The sequence below is a fragment of the Alligator mississippiensis genome, chromosome 10, assembly GCF_030867095.1.
Source record: "Alligator mississippiensis isolate rAllMis1 chromosome 10, rAllMis1, whole genome shotgun sequence".
Lineage (NCBI taxonomy): Eukaryota > Metazoa > Chordata > Crocodylia > Alligatoridae > Alligator > Alligator mississippiensis.
Window position 1 is genome coordinate 33,020,297 of NC_081833.1, and position 27,810 is coordinate 33,048,106.

The 27,810-nt window shown below is 41.7% G+C and overlaps 1 protein-coding gene across 4 annotated transcripts in view; it reads right to left on the reverse strand.

The window, feature by feature from the left end:
• MORC2 (MORC family CW-type zinc finger 2) overlaps window positions 1–27,810 on the reverse strand; it is a 110,435-nt gene that overhangs the window by 81,091 nt on the left and 1,534 nt on the right. For 3 of the 4 annotated variants that reach the window (XM_014595367.3, XM_019490986.2, XM_006262694.4), the window contains exons 2-4: window positions 21,880–21,933; window positions 18,600–18,634; window positions 17,799–17,867 (exon numbers count right to left, since the gene is read on the reverse strand). In XM_014595367.3, the coding sequence (XP_014450853.1) occupies window positions 17,799–17,867; window positions 18,600–18,634; window positions 21,880–21,933 (158 nt within the window). Of the gene's footprint in view, window positions 1–5,420; window positions 5,546–17,798; window positions 17,868–18,599; window positions 18,635–21,879; window positions 21,934–27,810 lie in introns of those variants that run through there. The other variant, XM_014595368.2, reaches the window with a different exon arrangement.

Here is a 27,810-nt window from a genome sequence, read left to right on the forward strand (position 1 = left end):
TCCCATGAGGACATTTGGTGCCCTGATGGAGGTATGTATTAAGATATCTCCATATTGGAGATATTGTTGGCAGGTTTTGCACATCTTGTCATGGCATTGCCTGGATCCACTTGTTGTGTTTTGGGCTGTAGGAAGTTGGCTTCTGGTGATGAGGATAGTGAGGTTCAGTGCTTGTTTGAATTTACAAACCACTTTTCAGAGACAAGCCTACGAACTGCACTTCATCAACCTCCTAGGTACAGAATTCATGAATTCAATATAGACAGTGGAATTATGACACACTACAACCTGCCGGACATCTGACTCCCCAGGTACCTCTCCACTTTTACCAGCTACATCCCCCGTCACCCTCCCAGCCTCTCTCTCACTCCCTCACACCTGCATTTCCATTTTTATTGACTGGCTTTCTTGCATGCATGCCAGCCTCTGGCTTCTTTATTATTCTTTCCATTCAGGAAGAGTGCACACACCAACCGCAGGTGCTTCCTCAGCCTGACAAAGGGTTTTCAACCCAAAAGCTTGCTAAGATGTATTTCTCCAACTATTCAGTTGGTCTACTAAAATATATGATTGACCCAAAGAACCTTGTCTGCCATATCCTTAGACCAACACAGCTACAACCAATACCCATGTCAACTGACCAGGAGGAGGCAGGGCCCTGGGCACATCCAAGCCCCAGAGCTGGGGCTGGCAGGGAGATGCTAGTGCTACTGTGCTGCTTACCTGTTGCTATTTAAAGTGGTGGACTGGACTGAGGCTGTAGGGGAGGAGACCTCCTCATTGGGGCACAGTAGTGTGTCATGTAGAGGTCCCAGCACCAGTGAGGGCGCAGTGACAGGGGCATAGAGAGCCCAGCATCAATAGAATATATAGAGGGAAACCAAGACCTCATTACAGGGACGATATCAGTATACTATCTGCGAGGCATGGGGCGTGATAAGGGATGGCTGGAGCCATGCATCTCCCAAAAGACTTAGGGTATCCCCTTGAAGCACCTAGAGCACCAAGGGGTCCAAGAACCTACAGGGTTTAATGGGGTCCATTAGGACCATGACTGAGCTGAAGCTCAAGGGCGCCTCCCTACTATCTTTTCCAACAATACATGTTGACAGGTAAAAAAAGAAGACACCCACAGGGCAGAGCTGGCACAGTCACAGGGCCCTACGTGTATTACGGCAATATCGAGGGACCCTATATTCTGTGACACTGCAGTTTTCCAGAAATCTCTGCACCTATCTCCTTGTAACCTGGCAGGCTTCATGGCCTCTGCAGGGGCTACCATGCCTGCTGTCTTCATCCGAATCAGGAAAGAAATGACAAAGTTATAGGCATTTTTGTGATTTCCCCATTATAGCCTATGGGCGAAACACTGAAATGCATCAAAACAGTGAAACAGTTTCGACGAAACAAAACGAAGCAGTGTTTCAAACCAGCAAAATTAAACGCTGCCCCTTCGAAGCAGCAAAATGGAAGTCAAAATAAAACGGTGCTGTTAAAGTGGTATCACTTCAACATCTAATTACAATGTTAAGATTTAGTATTTGACTTGCACTGTGCATTAACAATAAAAAGGATGTGGTAAGTGAGAGAATGTTGTTTCTATGCCTTCAGGGCTTTCTTTTACTTTAATTAAATATTTATTAAGAGATTGGAAGGAACGTGTTAAGCTTTTGACTGTTTAAAGCTGGGGTAGGCAATGTTTTTGGACAGAGTGCCAAAAAAACCACAATGCCTACCGTGGAAGGTGCCGGAGTGCCGACATGCCGGAGCAGCTGTTTGCAGCCTCCCGGCTGCAGCCAGTCCACAGAGCCCAGTCTGCTTGCAGCAGGGCTTGCAGCCTCCCAGCTGCCTGCTGGGAAGCCTGGACTCCATGGCTGGCAGCAGCTGCTTAGAGCCTGTGCTGGCAGTGGTGTGCATTGCAAAATGGCCTTGTGTGATATGCTCAGCATGTGTGCCAGGGGTTGCTGATCCCTGGTTTAAAGGATAACAGTTCCATAATGGATTCTTCTGCAAAACAAATGAATTCCCAACAGGTATCTGGATTCCTAATAGACACTTCAGGGAAAGAACTGCATTTTAGTTTTCACTACAGCCTTTACAAGCAAGAAACTAAATTTCAAGCGAAGAAAATGTAAATTTTCTTATGAGTTTACTGTAGGCAGAAAAACTAGTAACAACTTTATTCACATATTGTGGAATATTATCTTTTTTGCCTGTGGGACAAAGTGAAGAACTACTTGTACCTAACACCTACAAGCAAAACTAGACTTTCAGGGTTTTTTGTTGAAAAAAATAATTACACAGACAAACAGACAAGTATTCCAGTTGTTCAGACTCAGGTCTACTCATCCTGACAATTGAATTTGTGCAAAGTGCACTTTGTTAGCAAGGCTGCTGACAGATGTGGAACACCCCCCCCCCCCCCCCCCCGAAACAAACCCCCCCAGAAGAGGCAGCGCATTAGTTCAACCCGGCTCTGTAGTGTCTGTATAGATCAGGTGCTTCAGGGGGCATTTTGGCACTTATCTAAAGCCGATTCAATCAGCTATTAAATAAAAGCACCCAAAAACCCCACTGAAGTGCCCAATCTATATAGACATCGAGCAAGCCAGGTCAAACTAACATGATGCCTCTTCTGAGCATGCGCTGTGCTCAGCATGGGGGCATGCAGAGTTTCATATAAAGTACAGGGTTTTTTTGGTTTTGTTTTGGGTTTTTTTAATCATCTGTAAGCAGTCCAAATGCACAAACTTGGAGTCAGACTCCATGTATTATTTCAGTGCAGAAACAAAAACTATATGTTAGAGGCTTGAATTCACTGAGGCCCCTGGCAGGGGGGCAACTGTTGCTCCATGTGACCTGCACTTCCCCTTCACAGGGCAAGCTATCCAGAGAAGAAAAAGCATCCTGGGATTTTACTCTGCCAGCACTCTCAAGCAGAGGGAGCTGGAGTACTGCTTGGCAGGGGCTGTTTTAAAACAGAAAACCAGGATCCCTGCTAATGAAAAATGAACTAAATTCAACAGTTGAGCTCCCCCTGGGTAAAGGAACGAGCACCCAGCAAGGCAAACTCTGCAAAGAATGGGAGGTTATGTGCTACCACATCTACAAAGAATTGGGGTTATGTGCTTTTCCCCTCTCCCCAACACATTCATACTATGTCCAAGCAAGGCAGTCATGTAGACTGTTACACTCTAGCTCTCAGGAAAGAGGTGATACATGGCTCCTTAAAGAAACTTTGAAGGCTGGGTACAGAAATGGAGGTGGAGAAGTGTCGGGATGCCAGGAGTTTAGCAACAGTTAGAAAGTGTCTGCTTGCACAGAGACAGAGCAGTCCACCCTTGGATTCTGGAGGACCTGACCAGACACTATTACCTTACATGTAAACATGACATTTTAAATTAAACCATGATCTAGCTGAGCTGCAAAAATATTCTGCATTCACAATTTTTGGAGCTTATTATTAGGTTATAAATTTCTTGAACATGTGGCATATTATAATTTACTGCTCCATTAACACATTAATAGTACTTTAAACGTAACATTTGCTAGGGGCCTGAAATGTGATGGCCTTAAACATTTTCCTGTCTAGGTGCCATTCAGAAGATACTCAGATGTACATTTCAAAGTGGCAGGCATGACACCCAGGAGCACCTGGTCACCTGCAAAACTTTTCATAAAACGATACAACCAGTTTATAAGGTTAGTTCACAAGGTTACTTAGGATACAATGGAATGAGTGATTGAAGGAAGCCTTAAAGCTTTGTAGGATTTCAACATGCATCAACTAGGAGTGCGGTGATAAAAAAAAAAAAAAATAAAAAAAAATTAAGTACGTTACCCTTCCTATAATGTAATACTTGATTTCAGAAAAAAAAATTATAAAATAGCCCTTTACTAGTATGGAACATGCCAGGCTAACATTCTAGATGGCCTCAAGTTCTGAGACAGAAATGCAAAAGTGAGATAGACTGGAGATTACATAAACACACATTCAGTTATCTAGTCGGTAAATTTATTATGGAGGCCTGTGATTAACTTAAATAAGAATGATGCTGAAAAACCCTCAGGAGACTAGATGTCAGCACAGCTTGCCTTAGGCCTAAAACCAGAGGTATCTGTAGATCAATCAAACGGCTGTTTTACAGGAGTTCTAGAGTTAGCCCAGGAGTCAGCAACCTATGACCCATGGCTCGGGTCTGAACCACAATGTAATTTCATTCAATCTGTAAGGCTTGAATTTGGTGGCCAGTCACACATTCATCAGAAAGTCCACAGCAATTTGGCCACTGGCCACATGCATGTTGGAGCATTGGTAGCAATTCAGCAGCAGCAGCAAGAAGAGTAATATCTGAGTCAGAAGCAAACTGGAAGCAGTGACTCAGGGGTGACTGGTGCCTTTGGAGTCTGGGGAGGGGGGGAGGCACAATGTGTGTGGGCCTGGGGCAGACCAAAAGCCCCATGTCCACTCCTATACTTCCATGCTGCAGCTTAGTGCCCCCCCACAACATGCTGCTGGCCTGTGCAGCAAAAAATCTGCCCAGTCCTAAGTGGTGCTGAGTCAGGGGCAATCTCAGAGATGCCCCCTCTATCAGTCGCCTGTGAAATGACCCACCTTTGGAGAAAGGTGTGCTACTGTGACCTACCACTCCTAAAATGTTAACAACCCCTGAGTTAGACTAAAGCTTTTATATATATATATATATGGGTCAGATTTATTTATCCCTTTACTGTTGTTTAAATTTATGCAGAAGAATTCTTGGGAATAAATATTTTGTTTTTTTGGGTTTGTTTTTTTAAAGAACAGAAATTATTCAGAATATCCTCTCCTGCAACTGACCCCTCAAATTCCAGCTCTCTCCGGTCTGGTAACTGACTTTAATCCAATTTAGAGAATCTTTCCTGAATGCTCTATAGATGAGTGGGTTATGTTAGATCAAGGGTACTCAACCCATGGCTCACAGGCCAAATCTGGCCCCCAGCACTTGATCATCCAGCCCATAGACTCCCCACATGGATCTGAAAATTTGGTGACAGGCAAATGGTGGCTGTCAAATTTCTAGACCTGTAGGGAGCTCTGCAGGCCAGACAGCACAGCTCTATGCACTATATTTGGCACATGGGCTGGTATAGAGCCCAGTTTGGGTGTGTGGGATATTACACCAGACAGGGGCAGTGCAGGGCCCAATCCAAGTGCCCAGAGCTAAGCAGGAGTGACAAAGACCCGGAGCCTGATGTGAGCGTACAGGGCTAGTCAGGGGTGGCACAGGGCCTGATCTGGCCTGCAGACTGGTCCCAAGACACACATATGGCCTACAGGACCAGAATGATTTAGACCCAGTCTTTCCTAAGTGTTTCTTAATTAAACAGCATTTTTTTTTTTTTTTTGCATACCACACACCCTCAAATAAGACACACACCTTGTTTTTGGAAGGCAGAATATAAAAAAGATTTTCCAGTCATGGTCAACTGCGTGACAAAGTCCTCCCACAAACATGAAGTGTCGCATCCCAGGAGACAGTTTACATGACGCAGCAGGAACTTCCTGATATGGAAGGACAGCAACAAAGACCTCAGATGGTTGCAAAGACAGTAATAAGATTGTTACTTCTTCACTGTAAACAGTTCTTTATACAAGTTCCAGTCCATAATAAAGTGCTGCTTCCATACCACAAGTCTCATCAAAATAGTACAGACTGCACTGCAGCAGCTCCCTCACCCTCCGGCAGCGAAGTGGCTCTTCAGCAAAAAGCTACTGTGAGATGGTTAATACTAAACTCCACCCCTGCTGCTTGCTTCCTCAAGCAGAAATGGGCCATTTTATCAGTATCTGCTTGCTTTTCTTTCCTACTTCTATTCCAGCAAAGAAAAAATCAGCTTCCCCACTTAAAATGTGCTGCAGTTTTAGAGGGCTGATTATGGGAGGAAAAGGTGCATGTGGCATGCAAAATACAGCAAGAGGTGTCATACTGGGTGAAAGGCAATGGTCCATCTAGCCCAATACCCTGTCTTTGAAAGTGGCAAGTAGAAGAGTATATGAATGGGGCATGTTTAGAGGGATCCAGTCCCTGTTATACATCCCCTGACATCAACTATCATTGGTTTAAGAATGTAAGGTGACACACCCATACACAGTTATACAAAGAAATGAAAGGCCTGGTAGTCCAAATGAAGCAACGTTATCAAAAATGCTTCTCAGAAGCCAACTAATTTGAGGATAATGATGTGGACATACCTGAGCATTCTGGATCAATTGGCTAGTAAAGCTTACTATTTTTGAACCATTCTTATGGATAGCCTATCATAAACTGCAATGCTAGTAAATAAAAAAATTATGGCAATAACGTCAGTTATTTTGGATGGATTACTTATGAATTTCAAAATGTTTGTGGTGAAAATCTAATACAAGTGCCAGTCTGTGGGAATATTTGGCAATTATACATTTTTCTTGCACCTGCATTTCTGAAACGAGTTTTATTGCTCAGTGTAAGCAAATATACAAGCCCTAGATAAATATATCCGACACAGAATAGTTTTAATAGGAATGTATTAATTTTAAAATAAAAAAAATGTAACTTTTTTCAAGCTGTTTTATATTGATAAGAGAAAGGGTTTACATAGAAAAAAAACACCTTATGATTCATTGAATATTTTCCTTATAAAATTGGGTTGGGAAAAATTATAACATTTAAACACTGGTTAAAAAACATCTGCTGAATGAGTGATCTTTCATTTACAATCTCTTTTTCTGCGAGCGACTTTAACTTGTTTCAGGGTCCAGCCTAGATGCAAGGAATTATGAATGTCCATCACCTGTAATGTTTGCAGCTTCAGAATCATCCACAGGTACCACTAGCAGTAATGCAACTAAACATAACTCAGACTGTGAACTACCTGTATCCAAAGAGATACTGTCTTTATGATCACCTAAAACTATGGATAAGTTCATAATCAGGACCAGAAAAGTCCAGCTAGACAAGAAGATTGCTTGGTTCATTGACAACAAATTCTTCCTTTCATCCTGTTCAGGACAAACATTTCACGGACACTGTTCAGTCACTGCAACCATGTTATACTGCACCCCGCAGAACAGATATTGCTGGAAGGCTTCTGGATACAGCATATGAGAAGGAAGTTTAACAGTGTGCAAAAAACACTGATGGGAAGTGTTGTCTTGATGGATGAAGCAAAGTACACAATGATCTGATAATATACGTCTGTGTGACAACGAAGACAGGGTTGTTTCTCAGAAACAACTGAAAGATTAGGAAATACCCATATTGAAATATATTTAAAAGAAGTAGCAGTCAAAGCTATAACAAACTACGAGCAAAATTCAAGTGTCACTTGTGCAGTCTTGTCATAGATAATGCTGCAAATGTAGCAAAAGTGAGAAGAAATTTAGAAGATAATGAAGTAAACCTGTAACTTGTAACGTATGGCTGCAATGCTCATTTGATGCATCTTTTAGTGAAAGATTTAAGTACTCCAGGAATAAAGAAAAATGTTGAAACTGCAAAATATTTCTGCAACAATCAGTTTGTTTCAGTTTCACTGAAGATCTGGGACAGCCAAGCTAATTTTCCCCCAATATGTACAATGGAATTCAGTAGTTGACTGCTTTGAGCTACTTCTTAATTGGCCTATTCTGATGATCATCTGTGAAGAAAATCATGACAAAATGGATAGAAGTATCACAGCTACAGCAGTCAACACTGGACTCAAGAGAAATGTAGCAGATATGCTGAATACACTAAAATCTGTTTCCATAGTCTTGGCTGAACTACAGAAAGATTGCTGCTATATTGCAGATGCTGTTGAACTTTGGAAAGAACTTCAAGAAATATTAAAAGAAGAAATACCCAGCAGCAAAGTTAAATTGTAGGCAATAAAGCAGACTGATTAAACACTCACTTCACCTCATTTTCTTGTCAATATTCTTAACTCGGAATACAAGGGAAGTGTCTAACTGACAAAGAAGAAAATGCTGCTACGACATGGCATGGGTGATTTAATAGATGCCCAAGCACAATGACTTTCAGGGCTAGAGGTGAACCTTCAAGAACTACATGTTTGCTGAGGATGTTTTAAAGAAACATCACACCACTGAACTGGTGGAAGTCACTAGCAAAGCATCTGCAGCCAGAGTGTGCTGAAGTACTAAACCAACTTTTACTGGCAGTAGCCTCTTCTGTAGGTACAAAAAGGCTATTTTCTTCATTTGAACTGGTTCATTCAAAGCGGAGAAATAAAATGGGAAATAAAAAGAGGAAAGCTTGTTTTTCCTCTTCCAGTCTAGGAATAAAAAAAGGGGGAGCATGCATTCTAAAAACCTGAAAGGGGGTAACATTTTAAAGAACAGCCCAGGGAAAAGAAAAAAACAAAACGAACTACTATTTTCAAGAGAATTAAGGAAATAAGAATTTAACCTCACATGACTTTCACCTACGCATTTTAGAAAATTTCCCAGGGTTAACCTGAAAGAACTGGTTTAATTCACTAACTACAGCTCATACTTCTAACACTATAACAGTTATTATTAGTGTTGAATAAGTTAACTGTAAATGTGCACCATTTTAATTTTTAAAAATTATGTATCCAAACCATTAACATTTTGTATAGTAAATTTAAAATGCCTGGTCTTGTGTGCTTAATTCAAGTTATCATCTTAACGCAGCTTCATACAAATACGAACAAGAAGTTAATCTAGTGAATAAGAAATATATCTTTCACCATTTTATAGCATACTAAAATGTAGGATTTCTAACAATCCAAATATGTTAAGCTATATATAAATATTTTAGTTTGTGTAACTAGGAAATGTACCAAATCTACTCTAAACACTGTAGTTGTAAATCAGCTAGGGGTTTTTTTTGGGTTTTTTTTGTTTTTTTTTTTAAATCAACCAATTGAAAACATCCTTTTAAAAAAAACAACAAAATGAAACAAAAAATATATAATGGGAAAGATTATAAGAATCAATTATTTAAGTCAGGCGTTTGGCTGACTGATTTAAATTGACTTGATTTAAATAAATGCACCCTGTCCTAAAGCTACAGATTTTTTTCATATCACTTCTGCTACAGAACCCCAACCACTGGGTCCACAGGCAATGTAAACTAGCCAGGAACCAGATGACCCAGCTCTGCAATGTTAGTGTACTGCCTCTCAGCCCACTCTGCCATTACCCCCAATCTCGTGGCACGCCTGCCCCCCCCCCCCCCCCCCCCCCCCCCCAGACAGGGGGAACTCCAAGGTTTCGCAGAACACCATTTGAAAACCACTTGTCTAACCCCTTTCTAAAGCTGGTTACATTATCTGCCTCTATGAACTAATGTGGCAATGAGTTCCACAAGTGCACGCTGGATAAAAGTATACTTCTTGTCGGTTTTAAACCTGCCTCCTGATCATTTCAGTTAGTGCCCCCTAGTTTTTGTATGATGGGACTTGGTGTAAATTTTAATATATTCTTTCCACTGGATCCCCCTTGTTTGCATGATTTCTAACACCCTCAGAGAATTCCAGTAGACTGGGGAGACAGGAATCAACATGAGAAAGATAAAAATAGGAGGGCTGTTTTCAAAACTTTATAAGAATCAAAAAACAGGGATGTCTTGACAATCAATGCTTTTTTTTTTTTGGATGTCTTCTCCTCTGTACTATCTGAATTCCCTTAACTGAAGAGAGAAATGAGTGAGTAGATATATGTTTTATTAGACCAATTAATAGTTGGAAAAATTGTTCTTTGCAAGCTTTCAGGAACAAACACACTTCTTCAGGCATAAGGAGAGTCTGGTGGTGTTTGTGTGCTCTCCTAGGTAGAATAGAAACCAATATGCAAAATGCAGGTCTGTGAAAATGCAAATGCTTGATAGTGAGGATCAGAGGAAATGGGAAACAACAGGTGTGAGAGGTAGATGGGGAGGGGGGAGAAGGGAAAATGCTGAACTGGTGATATAATGTGGCTGGTAAAGTGCAGACAGGTTACCTGGGGTTATCAGATGGCAGGCAGGTTATAATGTGCCATAAATCCAATGTCTATATTTAGTCCATGATTTTTTGTATCTAGATTTATGAAGTGAAGTTTGTAGCCTTATCCACACAAAAGGTGTTTTGTAAATTCCTTTTAAGGATTAGAACCGAGAGACTGGAGAGAGAGTGGTTGTCTTGTGACACACACACACACACACACACACACACACGCTTTTGCTTTGAACAGTTTGAGGTGCAGTTTCACAGACACCCCTGCACCTATCTCCTTGAAACTTGGCAGGCTTCATGCCCTCAGAAGGGGCTACTATTCCTGCAATTTTCATTCAAATCAGGCAGGAAATGACAAAGTTATAGGCATTTCAGTGATTCCCCACTGTAGCCTATGACCGAATCACTAAAACAGCATCGAAGCTCCAAAGCAGATTCAGCTGAACAGAAACGGAATGGTGATCCAAAACACCAAAACAAATCACCATCCTCTGAAATGGATGAATCCGATACCAAAACAAAACAGCCATTTCGCAGTCCTATTAATAGGGCATTTTTGTCTTTGATAGATTTCCGGTGTGCATTCAGTCTGGCACGCAGCTGTTTTGTTTCTCCTGCATATTTTCCACCTGGGTTTTGGGTTGTAGCTGTGTTGGTCTAAGGACATAAGCAGGCAAGGTTCTTTGAGTAGGTGCGATTACCTTTTATTAGACCAACTGAGTAGTTAGAAAAAAGTTTCAGGCAAGCTTTCGGGCTCAGTCACCCTTCTTCAGGCATAGAGAGACTCTGCTGGTCTGAGCACAGACTCTCTATGCCTGAAGAAGGGTGACTGAGCCCGAAAGCTTGCCTGAAACTTTTTTCCAACTATTCAGTTGGTCTAATAAAAGGTAATCGCATCTACTCAAAGAACCTAATTTTCCACCTGGGCATTTAATGCACTAGATGAGATATATTACATTTCTGGAGGTTCAGATATAAGGAATGGTGATTGTTTTGTTGTTGGGGTGTAGTTATCGTGGGAGTGGTGGAGATGTATTGGTAGGTTTTACATTTTTTGTCCCAGCATGGTCAGGATCCATTCAGTGTACTTTAGGCCATAGGAAGTTTGCTTCTGGTGATGAGGTTGGCGAGATTTGGTGCTTGTTTAAAGGCTAGGATGTGTAATTCTAGAAAGATCTCTTTAAGAATTGGGTCTTCTTCTAATATGGGTTGTAATTGTTTGAGGGTTTTCTGCATAGGTTCCAGGAAGGATGGTATGTCATATCTAATGGTGTGCGATTCATGGGGATTTTCTTTTTGTAGTGCAGCAATTCTTCACATGGTATTCAGGTGGCTCTTTCAAAAGTACGATCCATCTCTGGAGGAGTGTCCTTGTTGGACAAAAGCCCTTTTAAGATCTACAAGTTGACGATCATGGGTATTCTCTTCAGTGCAAATTCAGTAGTATCGGAGGGCTTGGCTGTATATCACAGCTTTTTCAGTGTGTTTAGGGTGACTGCTGGTTCTGTGTAGATATGTATGTTGGTCCACAGGTTTCTTGTATATGGTGGCTTGTATTTTACCATTCCAGAAATTGATCATAGTATCTAAAAAGGAGATATTGGTGCTGGAGTATTCAACAGATAGTGTGATGGAGGTTACTGAATTTGTGATGGACATCAATCAGGTGTTTGGTCCAAATGATGAAGATGCCATCTATATATGGTAGGGTTGGGTATAGCATGGGTTTGATGGTGCAGTTCTTAAGGAATTCTTCTGGGTGGGCCACAAAAAGGTTGGCATATCATGGGGCCATTCTGGTGCCTATAACTGCAGTGGTGGTAGTGGTGCTGGTGCTATTGCTGTTGCGTGAGGATGAATTGTATAAGTTTGGTAACATCTTTACGTCTGTATTCCGAATTGTAATCTTGCTCTTGTAGATATACAAGGCAGGCTTGAATGCCATCCTGGTGTGGCATGTTGGTATATGGTGGCTAGACGGGTATTGTTGAGAAGGTGGTCTATGTTTTTAAATTTTCATAGAAAGTCTGTTGCATCTTGGACAAAACACGCTCTTTGGATGACAAAAGGTTTTAGGATGGATTCGATGAAACCTGATATTTCTTCAGTTAGGGTTCCATGATTGGATATTTTAGGTCTGCCTGGGTTTCCTTGTTTGCGGATTTTAGGAAGCATGTAAAAGGGCCCTGGATTGGGTAGCAAGGGGATCAAGTTTTGTAGTTTTTCTTGTAGTTCAGATGGAAATGATGTGGTAGTGTTTCTGAGTTAAGGTGAAAAGGGGAGATTGGATCTTCCTCTAGTTCTTTTGTAGTAGGTGGTGCCAGAGAGTTGCCTGTTGGCTTCTTTTATGTAGTCTTCATGGTTAAGGACAACTACAGCTCCTCTTTTATGTGCTGGTTTTATTACTATTTGGTGGCTAGATCTTAGAAATTCTATGGCCCTTCTTTCTGAGAGGGAGAGGTTGTTATGGTAGTGTTTGTTATCGATTATTAGGGCTGTGCAAAACAGCACCATTTCATTTCGACTTCCGTTTTGCCGGGACAGCGTTTTGTTTCGACATGTTGTTTCACTTTGAAGCACTGTCCCATTTCGTTTCGTTGAAACTGTTTTGATGTTTTGCCCATAGGCTATAATGGGGAATAATGAAAACGCCTATAACTTTTTCATTTCTTCCCTGATTCGGATGAAAATTGCAGGGATAGTAGCCCCTTCTGAGGGGAGAAGCCTGCCAAGTTTCAAAGAGATAGGTGCAGGGGTTTCCGGAAAACTGCACCTCAAGGTGCACTTGCCAGCAGCAGCAGCCTGTTATCATCCCACGTGCAGATCTGGGGGCCCGCACCCCTGGGAGGGTTGTGCCGCACTCCTCCTGGGGGTGCGGGCCCCCAGATCTGCACTCAGGATGACATGAGGCTGCCACTGCTGCTTAAGACCAGTGACAGGAAGACTGGTGCTGCCACTGGCCGCAGGCTGAGCGACAGCTTCCTGTCATTGTGTGTGCAGATCTGGGGACCTGCGCCCCCGGGAGAAGGGCAGCGCTGGGAAGGCAGGTAGAACTCTGTGGGGCTGGTGGAGCCAGTTGGAGCACAGCCCTGGCTCTCCCCTGCCTCCCACCACCAGGCTGCTTTGAAACCCGAAACATTTCTAAATGTTTTGAGTGCCCTCATTTCATTTTGAAGCTGTTTCAGAGCCTTTTGTTTTGTTTTGATTTTGCTATTTCAAGCTCAAAATGCGTCAAAACAGCTTAGACACAAAACACTCAAAATTCCACACAGCCCTATTGATTATTTCATTGTTCATTCTTTCCCTGAAGCAGTCAATATAGAGCTCAAGGTTTGAATTTTGTCCACTGTGTGAAGTCCAATTTGATTTTTTTTTTAAATTTTTTTAGTTTTAATCTTTCCTCAATGCTGTCACAGGATGAAGTGTTGTTGAAAGTGGATTCATTTTGGTTGCAGAAATATTCCTCAAGACAGAGGTGTTGGAAAAATTCTTCTCGTTCTCCACATTGTAGTATCTTATTAGGGTATTTTTCCGAATAAAATTAAGGCCTTTAATTTTAGAGGACAGACTTTTTAGCTTACAACACAACCATCACCGCTCCTGGATCTTATACCTGCACCTCCAAATACGTAAATCTCTCTCATCCGGTTCACTGAAGTCCCAAATGGAAAATATGTAGGAGAAACCAAACAACAACTGCATACCAAAATGAATGCACAACGAAAATCTATCAAAGACAAAAATACACAATTACCAGTGTGTCCTTGGGCTCACCAATTATGTCACCAGCAGGGGTTTAGTGTCTTCAACCACAGGATGTTGTTCCAAGAAGAAGGATTTCTAGGAAGAGACAGGATCCACCTGATGGAGAGGGAAGAGCATCTTTGCAGACAGGCTCACTAACCTTGAGAGGAGGGCTTTGAACTAGGGGGATAGAGAGCAAAGCTCCAAGGCAAGGTGGCGAAGTGGGTGACCTGGAGGAAGCACAAGCAGAAGGGGCAACAGGGGAGGCCTTTTCATTCTTCCTGAGGAAGTAGGGCAATTGGGTAGTTACTTCAGGTGTCTGTACACAAATGCACAGAACTTGGGAAGAATTGGAAGTTCTGGCACAGTCATAGGACTGTGATGTGATTGGCATAAGAGAGATGTGCATGACTGGAGTACTGTTATGGATGAGTATAAACTGTTCAGGAAGGACAGGCAGGGGAGAAAAGAAGCTGCAATTATGTAAAAGAGTTGTATGGTTGCTCAGAGTTCCAGTAACAGAAGATAAGCCTGTTGAAAGTCTCTAAGTTAGGGTCAGGGGAGAACAACAAGGGTGAGGTAGTGGTGGGTGTGTGCTATAAGACCACAAGGATAAGATGGATGAGGCTTTCTTCAAACTGCTAGTACAAGTTTCCTGATCAGAGGCCCTGGGTCTCGTGTGGAACTTCAATCACCCTGACGTGCTGGGAGGGCAATACAACACTGCACAGGCAATCCAGGAAGTTTCTAGAGACTGTTGGGGACAACTTCCTGGTGCAAGTATTGGAGAGGCCAACTAAGGGCTGTGCTCTTCTTGACCCGCTACTCTCACACAGGGAAAAATTGATTGGTAACGTAGTTGTGGATGGCAACCTGGACAGCAGCAAACATGAGATGATTGAGTTCAGGATCCTGAAGAAAGGAAGGAAGGAGAGCAGCATAGCAAGGACCCTGGACTTCAGAAAAGCAGACATCAGCTCACTCAGGAACTGATGGGCAGGATCCCCTGGAAGGCCAGTCTGAGAAGGAAGGCAGTCCAGAAGAGCTGGTTGTATTTTAAAGAAGCCTTACTGAGAGCACAGGAATAAACCATCACAATGCACAGGAAGACTAGCAAGTATGGCAGAAGATCAGCTTGGCTTAGCAGGGAACTTTTCAGTGAGCTTAAACATAAAAAGGAAGCTTACAAGAAGTAAACTAGTAGGTAGGGGTATGAGAATATTGCTCAGGCATGCAGAGATTAAGTCAGGAAGGCCAAAGCACAATTGGAGTTGCAGCTAGCAAGCGATACGAAGGGTAACAAGAAGGGTTTCTACAAGTATGTCAAGCAACAAGAGGAAGATCACATGAAGTGTGATCTTGACTAAATGGGGGGGGGGGGGGGGCAACCCAGTGACCTAGCACTTTCCCCATCCTACAAACAGCATACAATTTTTTTCAAGTTGTGTCTGAACTAAGACTTCTACTCTAACAGAGTCTGTCAACAAAGAATACAGTTCATGCTTGATATTTAGGGTGGTCATGTATTGCTACTACTGAAGCCCATAGTATTTGCCAGTATCTCATACTAGTTCAATATGCATGTTAAATAACAGGTCACAAAGACTGATCAGTAACACAATGACGGAGGATGCCATAAGCTGCCAATACGTCTTACAGTAACATGGATATCCGTCTTCTGTCCATGATCAAAAAACCCTACATGTACTGACTTGGGAAGCACAACTAAAGACCCATATTTTTGTCCATAGCTAACAAATTGCTGAGCCAAGACCAAGGATAAGATTCCTAAGTGTTTTCATATGGGGTGTATACTTCTTCCTCTCTGGGAATCCAAGGGAGGAAGACATGGGACCAGGAGGAAGAGAACAAGAAAGAGTTTGCAGCTCTTAGACAGATGCTGAATTGAATTCTAATGTGGATCCTTGCACCCAATGAGGCAGAAACTTCCCAAAGCACTGCACTCCATCCATTTTATCCAATGACTAAATGCAAGAAGCAGCAGCAGCAGCATAGCTTTCAAAGGAGCATTAGAGAGGGGACCAGATAATACTTAGACAGCAGCATGGTGGTTATAGCACTGTGCTGGAAAGTCTAAGAGATGCAGATTCAAGATTCAAACTCTCTCTGGATGAGGGTAGCCAAGAACCCAGGTCTCTTGCTTTCTAGCCACTTCACTACTGGGACTAAGACACAGGATGGTCATCAGACCCCCCTTACACTGCTTCTTCCTTGAACCTGCACTCAAGTACATGTCCAGGCAGTGGGTAGCTTACTGCATACATTCAATCTATGTGAACACACTTAGGTGTCCCCAGTGCAGGGGTTAAGTACCAGAAACACCAAGGTACACAGCTAGAAAACTGCCGCTTCAGTGGACAAAGGGAAATGGAATTCTACCCTAGAAAAGCAATGTTAATAAGCTACCAAAGAGCAGACTAGGTTCTTTGGGTAGATGTCTTTTATTAGACCAACTAAATAGCTGGAGAAATCGTTCTTTGCAAGCTTTCAGGCACAAACACCCTTCTTCAGGCAATATGGAGAGAATCTTGTCTGCCTATGTCTTTAGACCAACAGTTACAACCAACAACCCTAAAACAAAGAGCAGACGCACACAAATGCTTCACTGTCCTCACAATCTGTCTTCTAGCTCAGAGGTGGTGACTCTGCAGCATGCAGACCACCAGTGGCACAGGCAGCCTCTGTGTAGCATGTAACAGATTGGGGAGGTGACAAGCAAAACACTGGCAGATAGGACAGGGAGCAGAAAGGAGAGCATCAGATCAGGCAGGGAGCACAGGGCAGGAAGCAGAATGTTAAGCAGCAGATCAGGTAAAGGAAAAGGACCAGAATGGCAATTAGGGTGGGCCTGGGATTAATTTGTGGCATGTCTGCCAAAACGAGTTGGTCCACCCTGTTTAAGCTACTGGGAAAATGGTCTTAAAAAGCATAGCCAGGCATTTTTGGAAAGTAGGTAGACAGCTTCTCACAACAGAATACAGTCTGATTCAATTACTCTGTTCATTCTTTTATAAGTGCTATATGAAAAGGCAGCAATTTGTCCCATTACCCCATTTTTTTTTATTTTTTTTTAATACCAAACACCCCCAATAAGTCCCCAGAGTTATGCCTTTTGGAAAAGTAAAATGAAGAAAAAAATATTTTTCCAGACTTATGGATACATTCAGCAAGAACAGAGCCTAATTGTGGCTCACTCACTCGCCCTTTCCTGTTCATACAAAAGCTACAGTTTTAAGCATTTCACAGCTAGTGTCAGGAGCTCATGGCTGTTTAGCCAGAAGCTGAAACTGTAGCTCTTGCTGAAGATCAATGTCCACAGATGGACTTAAAATTTTAAAGAGAGCTAAAAAAGTCTGCAGGACTGTGAAATGAGAGAGACAGAGAGACCAGAAATAGATAACAGACAACAACATTGACAAAGAGGGGGTACTCTGATTAGTAAAACATCAAGACTTAGAAAGAGATGGTCATTAACACTTATGGAATGGAAGACAGAATAGTAGGAATCAGGTAGGTTATAATAAGGCATGAAGTCAACCAACTCCCTTAGAGCTGCCTGAATAGAAATGCCACTTCTGGCAGTTGGGTTTAAACTTTGGGTGAAAAAAGAATTAAAATGGGTTGCAACCATTGAACTACAACCCCTCCTTGATCATCTGCTCCTTCCATGTAGCTGCTAGTGGGAATGCAAAGCAGTAGTAGTCACCTTACAGCATTTTCACGCTTTTAATTTGGGCAGGAAAAAAAGAAAAATCAGCTCTCACTTAAGCTACGAACCCCAGTTTTGGAAGGCTATTTCTGGGGGAAAGGTATGTGTGATAGGCAAGTAAATATGGGATATCATGGATATGCAGACTCCCTGGGCCCATCAAGCAGATTTAGATGTTTGTCTTGCATAATTCTATTCTTAAACCATCAATATCTTCACACCACAAGCATCACTAACTCAGTACTGTTACAGTGATACTGGTGTGTTAACAGCAGAACTTGCAAGGTCTAAAATTCCAAAGCGGCTCAGCAAGAAACTACGAATGTCACTCCCTATTACTTACTTGAATCCATTCCTGCTCCATCATCCAAAAAACAAAGCATGAATCTTCCTCGCAAATCTTCACGTTTTTCTACAAGATAAGAATAAATAGAACCATTAAATTCAAACAGGCACTAGAAATAAAATTTGCACAAAATGCAATACAATTATCAGTCTCCAAAGCACAGCACACAGAACATTATGATCTGAGGACAGCCCAAAGTTCATATTGATTTGTTAGCTTTTACCATTATGAAAAGATCCCCCCCACACGTTCAGCACCAAAATAAAGATGATAAAACTCACATGCAAAATAATATTTAAAATGAAGTAGAGAGAGAAGCCATGTCTGAAATTACTGATAAGGAATTATTAATCTGGCTTCAATCTGAATTTAGTAGAATCCTCTATCAATGCAATACTTCTCTGATCACTTTACTTCATCTCTCCTGTTGGATTCAGAAGAACATTACATGCAACAAATTTGAAGGTACTATTAAGAAGACACTTAAACAGTAACAGATCCAGCAAGTCCTTATCAGCAGGGATCTACTCAAACTGTGATCTGATGAAAATCACGAAATTGGGCAATGTCCACAAAATTCACAGGGAAAAAAATGTGCTAAAAATAAGCCTGTCAAAACGGTGGCTGGCCCCATGATCTGCCCACAAAATCGGCTGCCTGCCTCCTCGATTTGGGTAGACCCCTACTTATTAGTTTCTATGTCTATAACTTGCTATATGTATTTTCCAGCCCTTTCTTTCTCAGTCACTAGCTAATAAGTGTTGTTGCCATTCTAGAAAAGACAAAAGTCTGACTTACCAGTATAAATATCTATCCTTGTGGCATCAGCATCTCTATGAAATAACAGAAACACAATTACCATCTGAAGGCGAATGAAGAAAGAGTCTAAGAGCAACAGCATGCATAAGTTGGGAACATCAACAGGAGTCATGAGCACAAATCAAAGCTTCAGCTCAGTTTACTGAAGACTGCGATAGTGAACAGGATTACAATGAGAAGACTTACATAAAGGCTGCAACTCAGCCCACCCTCCTTCATAGTAGGATGGGCAACCCAGGCAACACCTTGTTAGTTATTTCACATATCTTTTCCTCAAGCAAACCACCTCTTCAATGAGCCAGATGCATAGAGTCCAAACCAAAAACATCACCTATATACGTTTTATCAGTCAGTGGATATAAACTGCTGTTATACTCTGAGAAACGAAAGTAGTATTATAGCACCCTAGGCATCTCTTAATGACTCCATTTATTTACAGAGTTGTTATGTTTTATTTCTAGGTGCTAGTGCTGCCAACTTGATCCAGGTTCTTTCTGGGTACCTTATCAGTACCAGTAAAGAGTTTAGAGACTAGAATTTACTCAACTATCCTGTGGAATATATTTTGAGCCAAAAGACAATTTACCTCCCACTTCTACAGTTATTGGCTGGCTTTGAAGGGGTAACAGAAGTCTAACTTTCCACACAGAAGCAAACAGAAACCGAGTAAGAATATGCAGAGAGAGATGTGTTGACTAAAAGAAGCCATTTTTACATAGGAAGTTTATACTGCTGGAATTATCACTTTCAAATTGCTATAGCTTAACTAAACATATGTGCTAATTTTTTTTTTTTTTTTTAATCATCTGTATAAGCCACAGCTGGAAACAAGGTAAAGGACTAACTGAAGAACATATCTGTTTCTTGACAGCAACCTGTTTTAATCAGCTCCCCAGATTATTAACATCATGGTTTCACTGCTATCAGCCTTCAACCTCAATTCTCAACATACTTTAACACCCAAACAGAAAACATGTAATTAGTTCAGGTATTGGGCAAGAACACATTGGACAATAGATATGATTTAAACCTGAAATGCTTTAAGAGATTCTGCTACAGAAACAATACATATTCTAAAGACATTGTCCACAATTTAAATTTTGAGTTTAATATACGCCTTGCAAATCTTCCAGCTGCTCTTCTGTTCATCTGTGACCCTCAGTGATTTGTCCCTGATTTCATCCTTTTTTTACACCACGATCACCCCTAGACAACCATTAATTGTTTGGTCTCTGAAAGCTCTAATGCTGAACCATCATAAATCTATCCCTCTCCTCTGACCTCACCCATCCTCCTCTCTTACATATCTGGCATTTCTCCTTGGATGCCCACCCACTGCAACACTATGAAAATGGAACACAAACCTTCTTCTAAACTCTTCTTCCTCTGTTTCAGTTAATTCATCACCCTCTTTCTTGTAAGCTAGGCGCACAATTTTGCTGTGATTTATTACTCCTCTTTTCTTCCATTGTCATCAAGGCAGCTACCTCAACTTCTGCCTGTTCCAATTAAAATGCTTGTGTAGGCCTTCTATATCAGCCCGGATCTAAAACATCCTCCTCTTTTATGGTCTTCCTATGCTCCATCTCCTTTCCATCCAAAACAGTCAGGATATGGTATCGACATTCCTCTTCCTTACCTGCACTCCTCTCTGAAACCTCCCATAGAGGACTTCTCACCTTTGTTAAAAAGTACAAATTTCTCATTCATTGGAGATGGGCAGTGTTGTAATTGCTCTCATTTCTAACCACTCCGGCCTCTATCACCTTCCCTTCAACTACTCCCCTTATTTTCCATGCAGTCCTCCAAAACCTGGATTCCTTCCATGACCCAACACACCAGCTGTTCAACCTTTTCTTCAAAAACAACCTTAAAAATTTAATTTTGCAAAGCACACAAATATCGAACCACCTCAATAAACTAGCTATGACCAATTCTTTGAAAAAGTAGAAAACAGACCATAAAATGTAGATTTCTTTATCTGCTCAGATTTTCAGTTCCTTAGGACTGGAACACAGAATCAAAGAAAGGAACAGCTGGAAATAACCTCAGGAGGTCATCTGGTTCAATCGTCTGTCCAAGGCAGGATCATTCCTATCCAAATCATCCTGTACAAGTCCTTATCAAACTTATTCCTAAAAACCACACAAGCAACCCTGTGACATTGCTACAATATGTATTGCCCCAAAACACCAAGAAACCCTAAACCTGCCATAGGTAAAGAAGGGCAATGAGGGCATTTGATAAGTGTCCTGTTACCACAAGGTGTTGTTACAACACACTTGAGATATCCAAAGAGGACCATGCCCCCCCTGCTACAGAGGAAAGCAAAAACCCCTCACTCTGTCACACCAGTCTGACCACAGGGTAAAATTCCTTCCTGATCCCAAATGTAAGTGATGAGTCTGACATTGACTAGAAGGGAAAGACCTTCCAATCAGGAATTTCCAAGTTTCAGTCCTAGTAGGAACACTGGCACATCCCAGTCAAAACCCCATAGCTGGCTACAGCCAACAACAAATGCTTCTGAGGAAGCAAAAAAGAAGAAAAACAACAACAACCATGACACGTGTGGTAACAGGAGGGTAAAAATTCCTTCCCAGCAACCAGCAAAGTCCAGAAGCACAGGAAAAAAAAAAGCAAATACCCCCCCATTCTGCTCTGCAACCTAGGGACAGCAAACAATTCCACACACTGCATCCCATAACTGGAGAGCTAGAACTCCCCTTTCTGTAATTCTAAAGCCTCCATGAGCTTATCCTAGCCCCTTTTACCTTCTTTCACAACCAGTCTAGTTGTGAAGCTCTGCTTCATTCTCCTGCTGCTAAGCATAGTCCTCTCCAATATCCACCTGTTCTGGGCTGAGCTCTTATCTCCCAGTGATCTATGTATAAAGGGGCCCCTGAGCTTCTAACCACTGCTCTTGCTCTTTACAGGACACTCCATGCATAGCTACTCCTAGTTCTTCCCCGACCAATGCTTACCCAATCTCTTCTTGAAAATTTCCAATGAAGGAGATTCTACAACTTCTCTAAGCAGTCTATTGCTCTCCCTTGCTGTTTTTAACAAAAGTTTTTCCTGCCTTCCTGTAAAGGCCTCATGTCTTATGAACACAAACCATCACTATTGAAGTATAAAACAGGCTTCTACTTTCTCCTTAAGATCAACCAGAAGTGAAAATCATGCAAGTGCTTTCCATAAACAGACTTAATAAAAACATAACTTAATTAACTCCTAGTACGAATACTCACATACATACCTGGCATTATCCACAAGCTCAGCAAGGGCACCAAACAAGAATTCATGAGTGGTTCTGAAATGTCAAACACAGTGAAACTCAGTAAAACTACTGTAATATTGACAAGGTTGTATCCTTTACTTAAATGAGAATGTGAGAAATGCTGGTTTAAATGACCATAATTTGGTTTTCTTGAGTCAAGCTGATGATGGGTTGCTTTCTTAATTAACTGATTAGTTTTCTTCTGTTCTTTAGTCACACTAATAAGTAATGCACCACTAATTTCTTGTCTTGCTATACTGACAAGGGAGCAAGCTTGTTACAAATTAGTTCATTAGAAATTTTTTAAAATTCTTACTGAAATGCTCATTTAAGTAAAGGATACAACCTGGTCAGAATAATTGGAGGCAGCGGGACCATGTGCACCTGTGTGCACAAATGCATGCGGGCAGCATACAGCAATGCCTAGTCGTGGGAGCTGCCCCAGGTGCCAGACACAGGTAAGTGTATGGGGAGCAGGAAGAAGTAGTCCAGGGGACTGTCTGGAGGGCTGGGGGAGGGCTGGTGCCCATACATGGAGGGGCATGCACTCGCTGCTCATGCTCCAGCCCAAGCAGAACAGGGGCAGCTAGGGAGCCCCTCCGGCAGGGCTGGGGGGGCGGGGGACTGCAGATCAGGAGTGAGGGGCACCTGCATGGCCTGCGTGGGGGAAAGCAAGAAGCTGTGGCTTGGGAGTGAGGGGCACCAGCAGGACCAGGGGGCCGTGGATTGGAAGTGAGGGGCACTGGCAGGGGACTCTGAGTCTGGGCAAGCCAATATTGGCAAATGAGTCCCAGAAGAAAAAAGGTTGAGAACTGCTGATTTAAATTGTTATCAAGTATCAGGTAAGGGGAAAAAAATGTAGAGCTAGCTATATTAAGAGAGATCAGCACAGCTGATCACTGAATAGTAGCCTTTTATCAACAGGTAAATCAATACATATTAACCACAAATTATCACATTTACTTGAATGCAAGATGACCCTGAAATTAAGAAAGGGATGGGCAAAATACGGTCTGCAGGCCACATGCGGTCCACCAGGACATTCTATCTGGCCTGTGGGGTCCCTAAAAAATTTAGAAAATTAATATTAACCTGCCCCTGGCTGTGTGTCATGCGGCCCTCGATGGCTTGCCAAAACTCAGTAAGCAGCCCTCTGCCCAAAACAATTGCCCAGCTCTGACTTAAGATGACCCCTCCCCCCAGTAATTAGATTCTATACATGGAAATGTTATCCTAGCTTGTGTCTGACCCCCACCACCTCTGCCTCCCCCTCAGCCTCTGCTCCCTTACCCCTCCTAACTTCCGGGCTCTGCTCTATGCCAGCAGGCTTCGTTCCCATTCTAGCCTGGGGCACACCTGTGATGTTTGCGCCCTGCAGTTACAGGGATGGGCTGAGACTATGCTCAGTGCCCCAGACTGCAGCATGGATGGGGTGGGGTTAGGGCAGGGAGCCGAGGCTGCATGGCAGAGGTAGATGGGGAGAGGAGGCTCCAGGGGGGGAGATGGCAGAGTGCAGAGATGACAGGGGGGATGAGGGTGGGGAAAAGGGAAAGCAGCAGCTGTGGCTATGGCCTCAATCACAGGTAGAGGCTGGAGCCCAAGCCACAGCAGCCGGCTACCTTCCCCACCCCCCTCTACAGATATCAATTCTAAAACAGGGGCTTCTCCTTCCATGTTGGGGGGAGGGTGGGGCTCGACTTAGAATTGAGTAGATATAGTACTTGCCACACTTTCAGGCATTATAAAATGGCAATGCTTTATACATGTAGTATGCACTGACAATGATTACATTGCGCAAAACTAGACAGTTTTTTCTTATAAGGATTTCTTCACATTCCAAAGATCACATTTTTTATTAGCAGGCACTCTATTGGTTAATAAGCTTATTACTGTTGTGCAAATCAAGTGAGATTTTTCAGGGAAAACTGTGGTTGCAATTGTTGCTAATCCAGAAAAAGATGGACTTGAATTGGTATCGTCTTTAGCTTTAAGAACATGGTCCAATACATTTTTCAAAATTAAGCTTGTTTAGATAAATCTCAGTTCACTAATGCTGAAGATTATAATATCTGAGTCCAAAACCTCACCAGCTTTCATCAAAGATGCTCAGTTTAAAATAATGTTACATGTACTTCTATCTCATCTTTATCTACAAAATATTCTACTTCCTCTTGAAGGCTTTAAAAGAGCATAATTTTTTTTCCAAGCACCCATGGATGTAAGGCTTCAATTGTCTGTCCATGGGATTAATCTTCAAAAGTTAACCTGCTGTTTCAAAGAGACTGTATTTATGAAAATTTCAACTAAACTAAAGAAACAGGAGGAAATACTGTTTTGCATCAAATTTGATTAACCAAGCAATTTAGATTAGGACTAAATACTCCATAAAATGCCAATAGATGGCCTCTAAGTTGCTTTTACCAATTTAACAAATAAAGGTGGGTTGTCAAACTAGTCTCCTGAATAAATAAACTCATTTAGAAATGGTAAATAATCTTGTGTATTCCCTAAAAACATTAAAATTAACTCAACGGTTTAGTTCCAACAGGAGTAAAAATAAAGTAATGCCAATTGAAAGACTAATTCCACAAAAATTAAAAAATTCCCTAGGCTTGGTTTTCCTAAACTCTTTACCATTTAGGGACAACTATGGAACTCTAAAAATTCATCCAAATTTACCTAAAGAACTTACCACACAGGAAATGGGTGCATCAGAATTTTTATATATTATGCTTTCCTGGCACTATTATATAATATGTACGCCTTAACACTTCAAATTAAAAAGTTTAGCTGATCAAATATTTAATATCCCACTTTGAGAAGAAACTCAGGGAGCTGCAACATAATTTAAACAGTTTAATCTACTAAGAGAAATATCTCAATTGAAAAGTGCTTATTTGGGAACACAGCTTGTAGGGGTATCTCTACATGGTCTGACTTTATAACTACTAAAGGAAGATTAGAAGTCAGTTCCTCATTACTATCTCATGTTAGCAACAGAACTATCCTCTAATGTTATTACTGTAAAACCATCAACTAACCTGTCAAATTTTTTAGGTGTGAAAAGAAAACATTAATCAACACAGCTAGGGGCGCACCAATACATCGGTTGGCTATCAGCTCAGCAACAATAAAAGGAGAAATGACGTTATCAGCTATCGGCATTTTTTGATCGTTGTAGCCGATAATTACAGCTGTGTGCCCAGAGCACTCTGGCAAGTGTAGTCTGGTCCCCACTCCCTGCCACTGGCCCAAACCCACAGAAGACTATAGGTCTCGGCAAGTAGCAGGAGACGGACACAGCACTGGGAAGCGGTTACAGGGTGCCATGCTCAGCAAAGGGACTGTTACCAGCTCCTCCTGCTGCTGCCATGGCAACGCTGCACGTGCAGCAGGAACCCGAATGCCAGGGCTGCTGTGGAGATGTTGGGCTATGCACAGGCAGGGTAAGGTGCCATACCAGGGACATTCTGCTCCACTGGGCATCAAATGCCTTTGCAAAAGTGGTTTCTCCCTGGTGGCCACAGGAACTCAGCTGCGCACGGCCCACAGGCACTGAGGCAGTGGCATGCTCTGGGGTTCCAAACACACACAGCACTGCTGTCTATACAAGGGTCTGCCTCACCCGCCCGGGGAACAGGGCTGCAGGCAGGAGCCGTGAGCTAGGGGGCAAAGTGAGTGGGAGTAAGGTGGTCACTTCCTTCCTCATCAAGGGCCAGAGAAGGCAGGAGTGCATGAAATAAAAGCAAAACAAATAGACAAACAGGTTTGTCAGTTGTCTAAAATGCCCTGCACTACTACTAAATATCGGTTATCAGATTAGCATCGGCCAATATGGTTGTTAAATCATCAGCTATCAGTATCAGCCAAGAAAAATTTTCTCGGTCCACCCCTTCATACAGCTTACTTTTTAAATTCAACATGCAGCTATTTTAAAAGTAAAATTAACTTTTATTCTATGTAAGTAGTAAAAGAAAGTACTAGTTAATGGACCAGACTTAGTTTTAACTTGCCTGCAAATATTTACTCCTGGCTCACAGTTGATGTCAGAATACAACTTGGTGGTACAAACAGAGTTAGCTATTCATGACAAACACAATCAAACACAGAGCCAAGTTATCAAGGTCCAGATGCATCTGTGTGTTCTTCTAAGGTATCATTATAAACACATACATATCCATATACGTATACTTCATTTCACTATAAAATAATAAACACATAGTAGCCTTTCAATTATTTTTACAAAAGGATTTGTGCAGGCTGTTGGTATTAGGCAGCCATAATGAGCTGTGTATTAGTTTTCAAATCACACTGCCCTACTTTTTCATGAAAGGACCTCGAAGGAATTGTCTAAAATTTAATACAAGATTTAGGTTTTATCTATACTGGGAAAATGAGTAATGTATTTTTTAAAAACTCATAGAAGTGGTTTAATTAGCATGTTATTCAACACTTTTAACATCAAGTACAGGCAAAGAAAACCACAATTTAGCATATAAACAAGTTATGCTAATGATTAGTCACTACCCCAAAATTAACAGATTGATTTTTAAAAAGGTAACATCTACCTGAGATGGATAGCAGTGCTCAGCATGCTGATTGCAGAACAGTTTTTTTGTTTGGTTTTTTTAAATCGTATCTTATTTTTTAATAGCGAAAACCTTAAGGAGATAATTAGGAAAGTATAAAACACAGTCTGCACTTCCACAACAAAACTTCATCAAAAACTGAACTGCAATGAGTATCTGGCTTTCACAGTTGCAATGATACCCAAGAAAAGGTGAACTAAAACTAAACTCAGGCAGCATTTGCTTCCTCAGTTTGTACCTATCTGAAAGGCAAATGCTAGTCATCCCAAAGGCTAATTATGAAATTAAGCTTAGAAGTCTAAATCCTGATATTACTTCACTGTCAATCGATCTCCTTCAGCAGAAATATACAACTTAAGGCCTCAAAAAAACCTTTTCACCAAAAACCCCAAATGGAAGCCCCAAAAGCCTTCCAGGATGCAATTATGCACCGCAAAATCTACGGCATAATAAAGAGAGAAAGTGTGGTGACTCTGTAAAAACAAGTGAATGTAAAAAGTGGATCACTTAAAGTCCAGCAATATTTTCATTTAAATGATTAGAAACAGCTATTTTTCATAGTTGAAACAGATGCTGCACAATTTTCTTTTTACCATAGTGGAGCAACATACAAGTGCAGCAACTTGGAAGTTTGCAGCAGAATTTAAAATTCAGCTTTCCATGAAGTATGACATCTCATTTTACTAGTTGGTAAGATTGAGGTGTATGCATGATATATACAAGTTACTTCAGTGACTCAGTGACAGCACCAGGGAATTGAATCGAGTCCCAAATCTCAGTCCTCATATAGCAACCAGTAGGCTTCACACAGCATTCATAGCATCTAGGCCAATTACAGGGTAAAGTAAGGTCTGAAATTACAGCACCATTGTCCCCCACATGACAGTGCTATTACCCCTGTGGCCAACTTATTTCTGTCATCATCATCCATGGAAGGAATTGCCTTCCATCAAGAGATATAAACAATGTGCAACTTAAGTGTCTCTCTTTCTCACTATTTTTTTTTTAATTAATGGAACAAAATACAAACACATTCACAAGGTACTTTTGAATGAAGCACGATATAAAATTCAGCAAAGTTTCTATGCTCTAGTGCTATCAGTAGAGGTGTAAAGGAGACCAATGACACTCCACCTCTCTCTCACTTGTTTTGAAAAAGGAGACAAAACTTGGAACTGCACATTTCTCTTCCTACTTAAACTAGCAATCTCTTCCACAAAGGGAGTCAAAGAGATCCAGTGACCTGCTGATCAGAATGTGCACAACCCATCAGAGTTCAGCATCTTTCTATCAAAGCATGTTGCTGCAAGAACAATAAAAT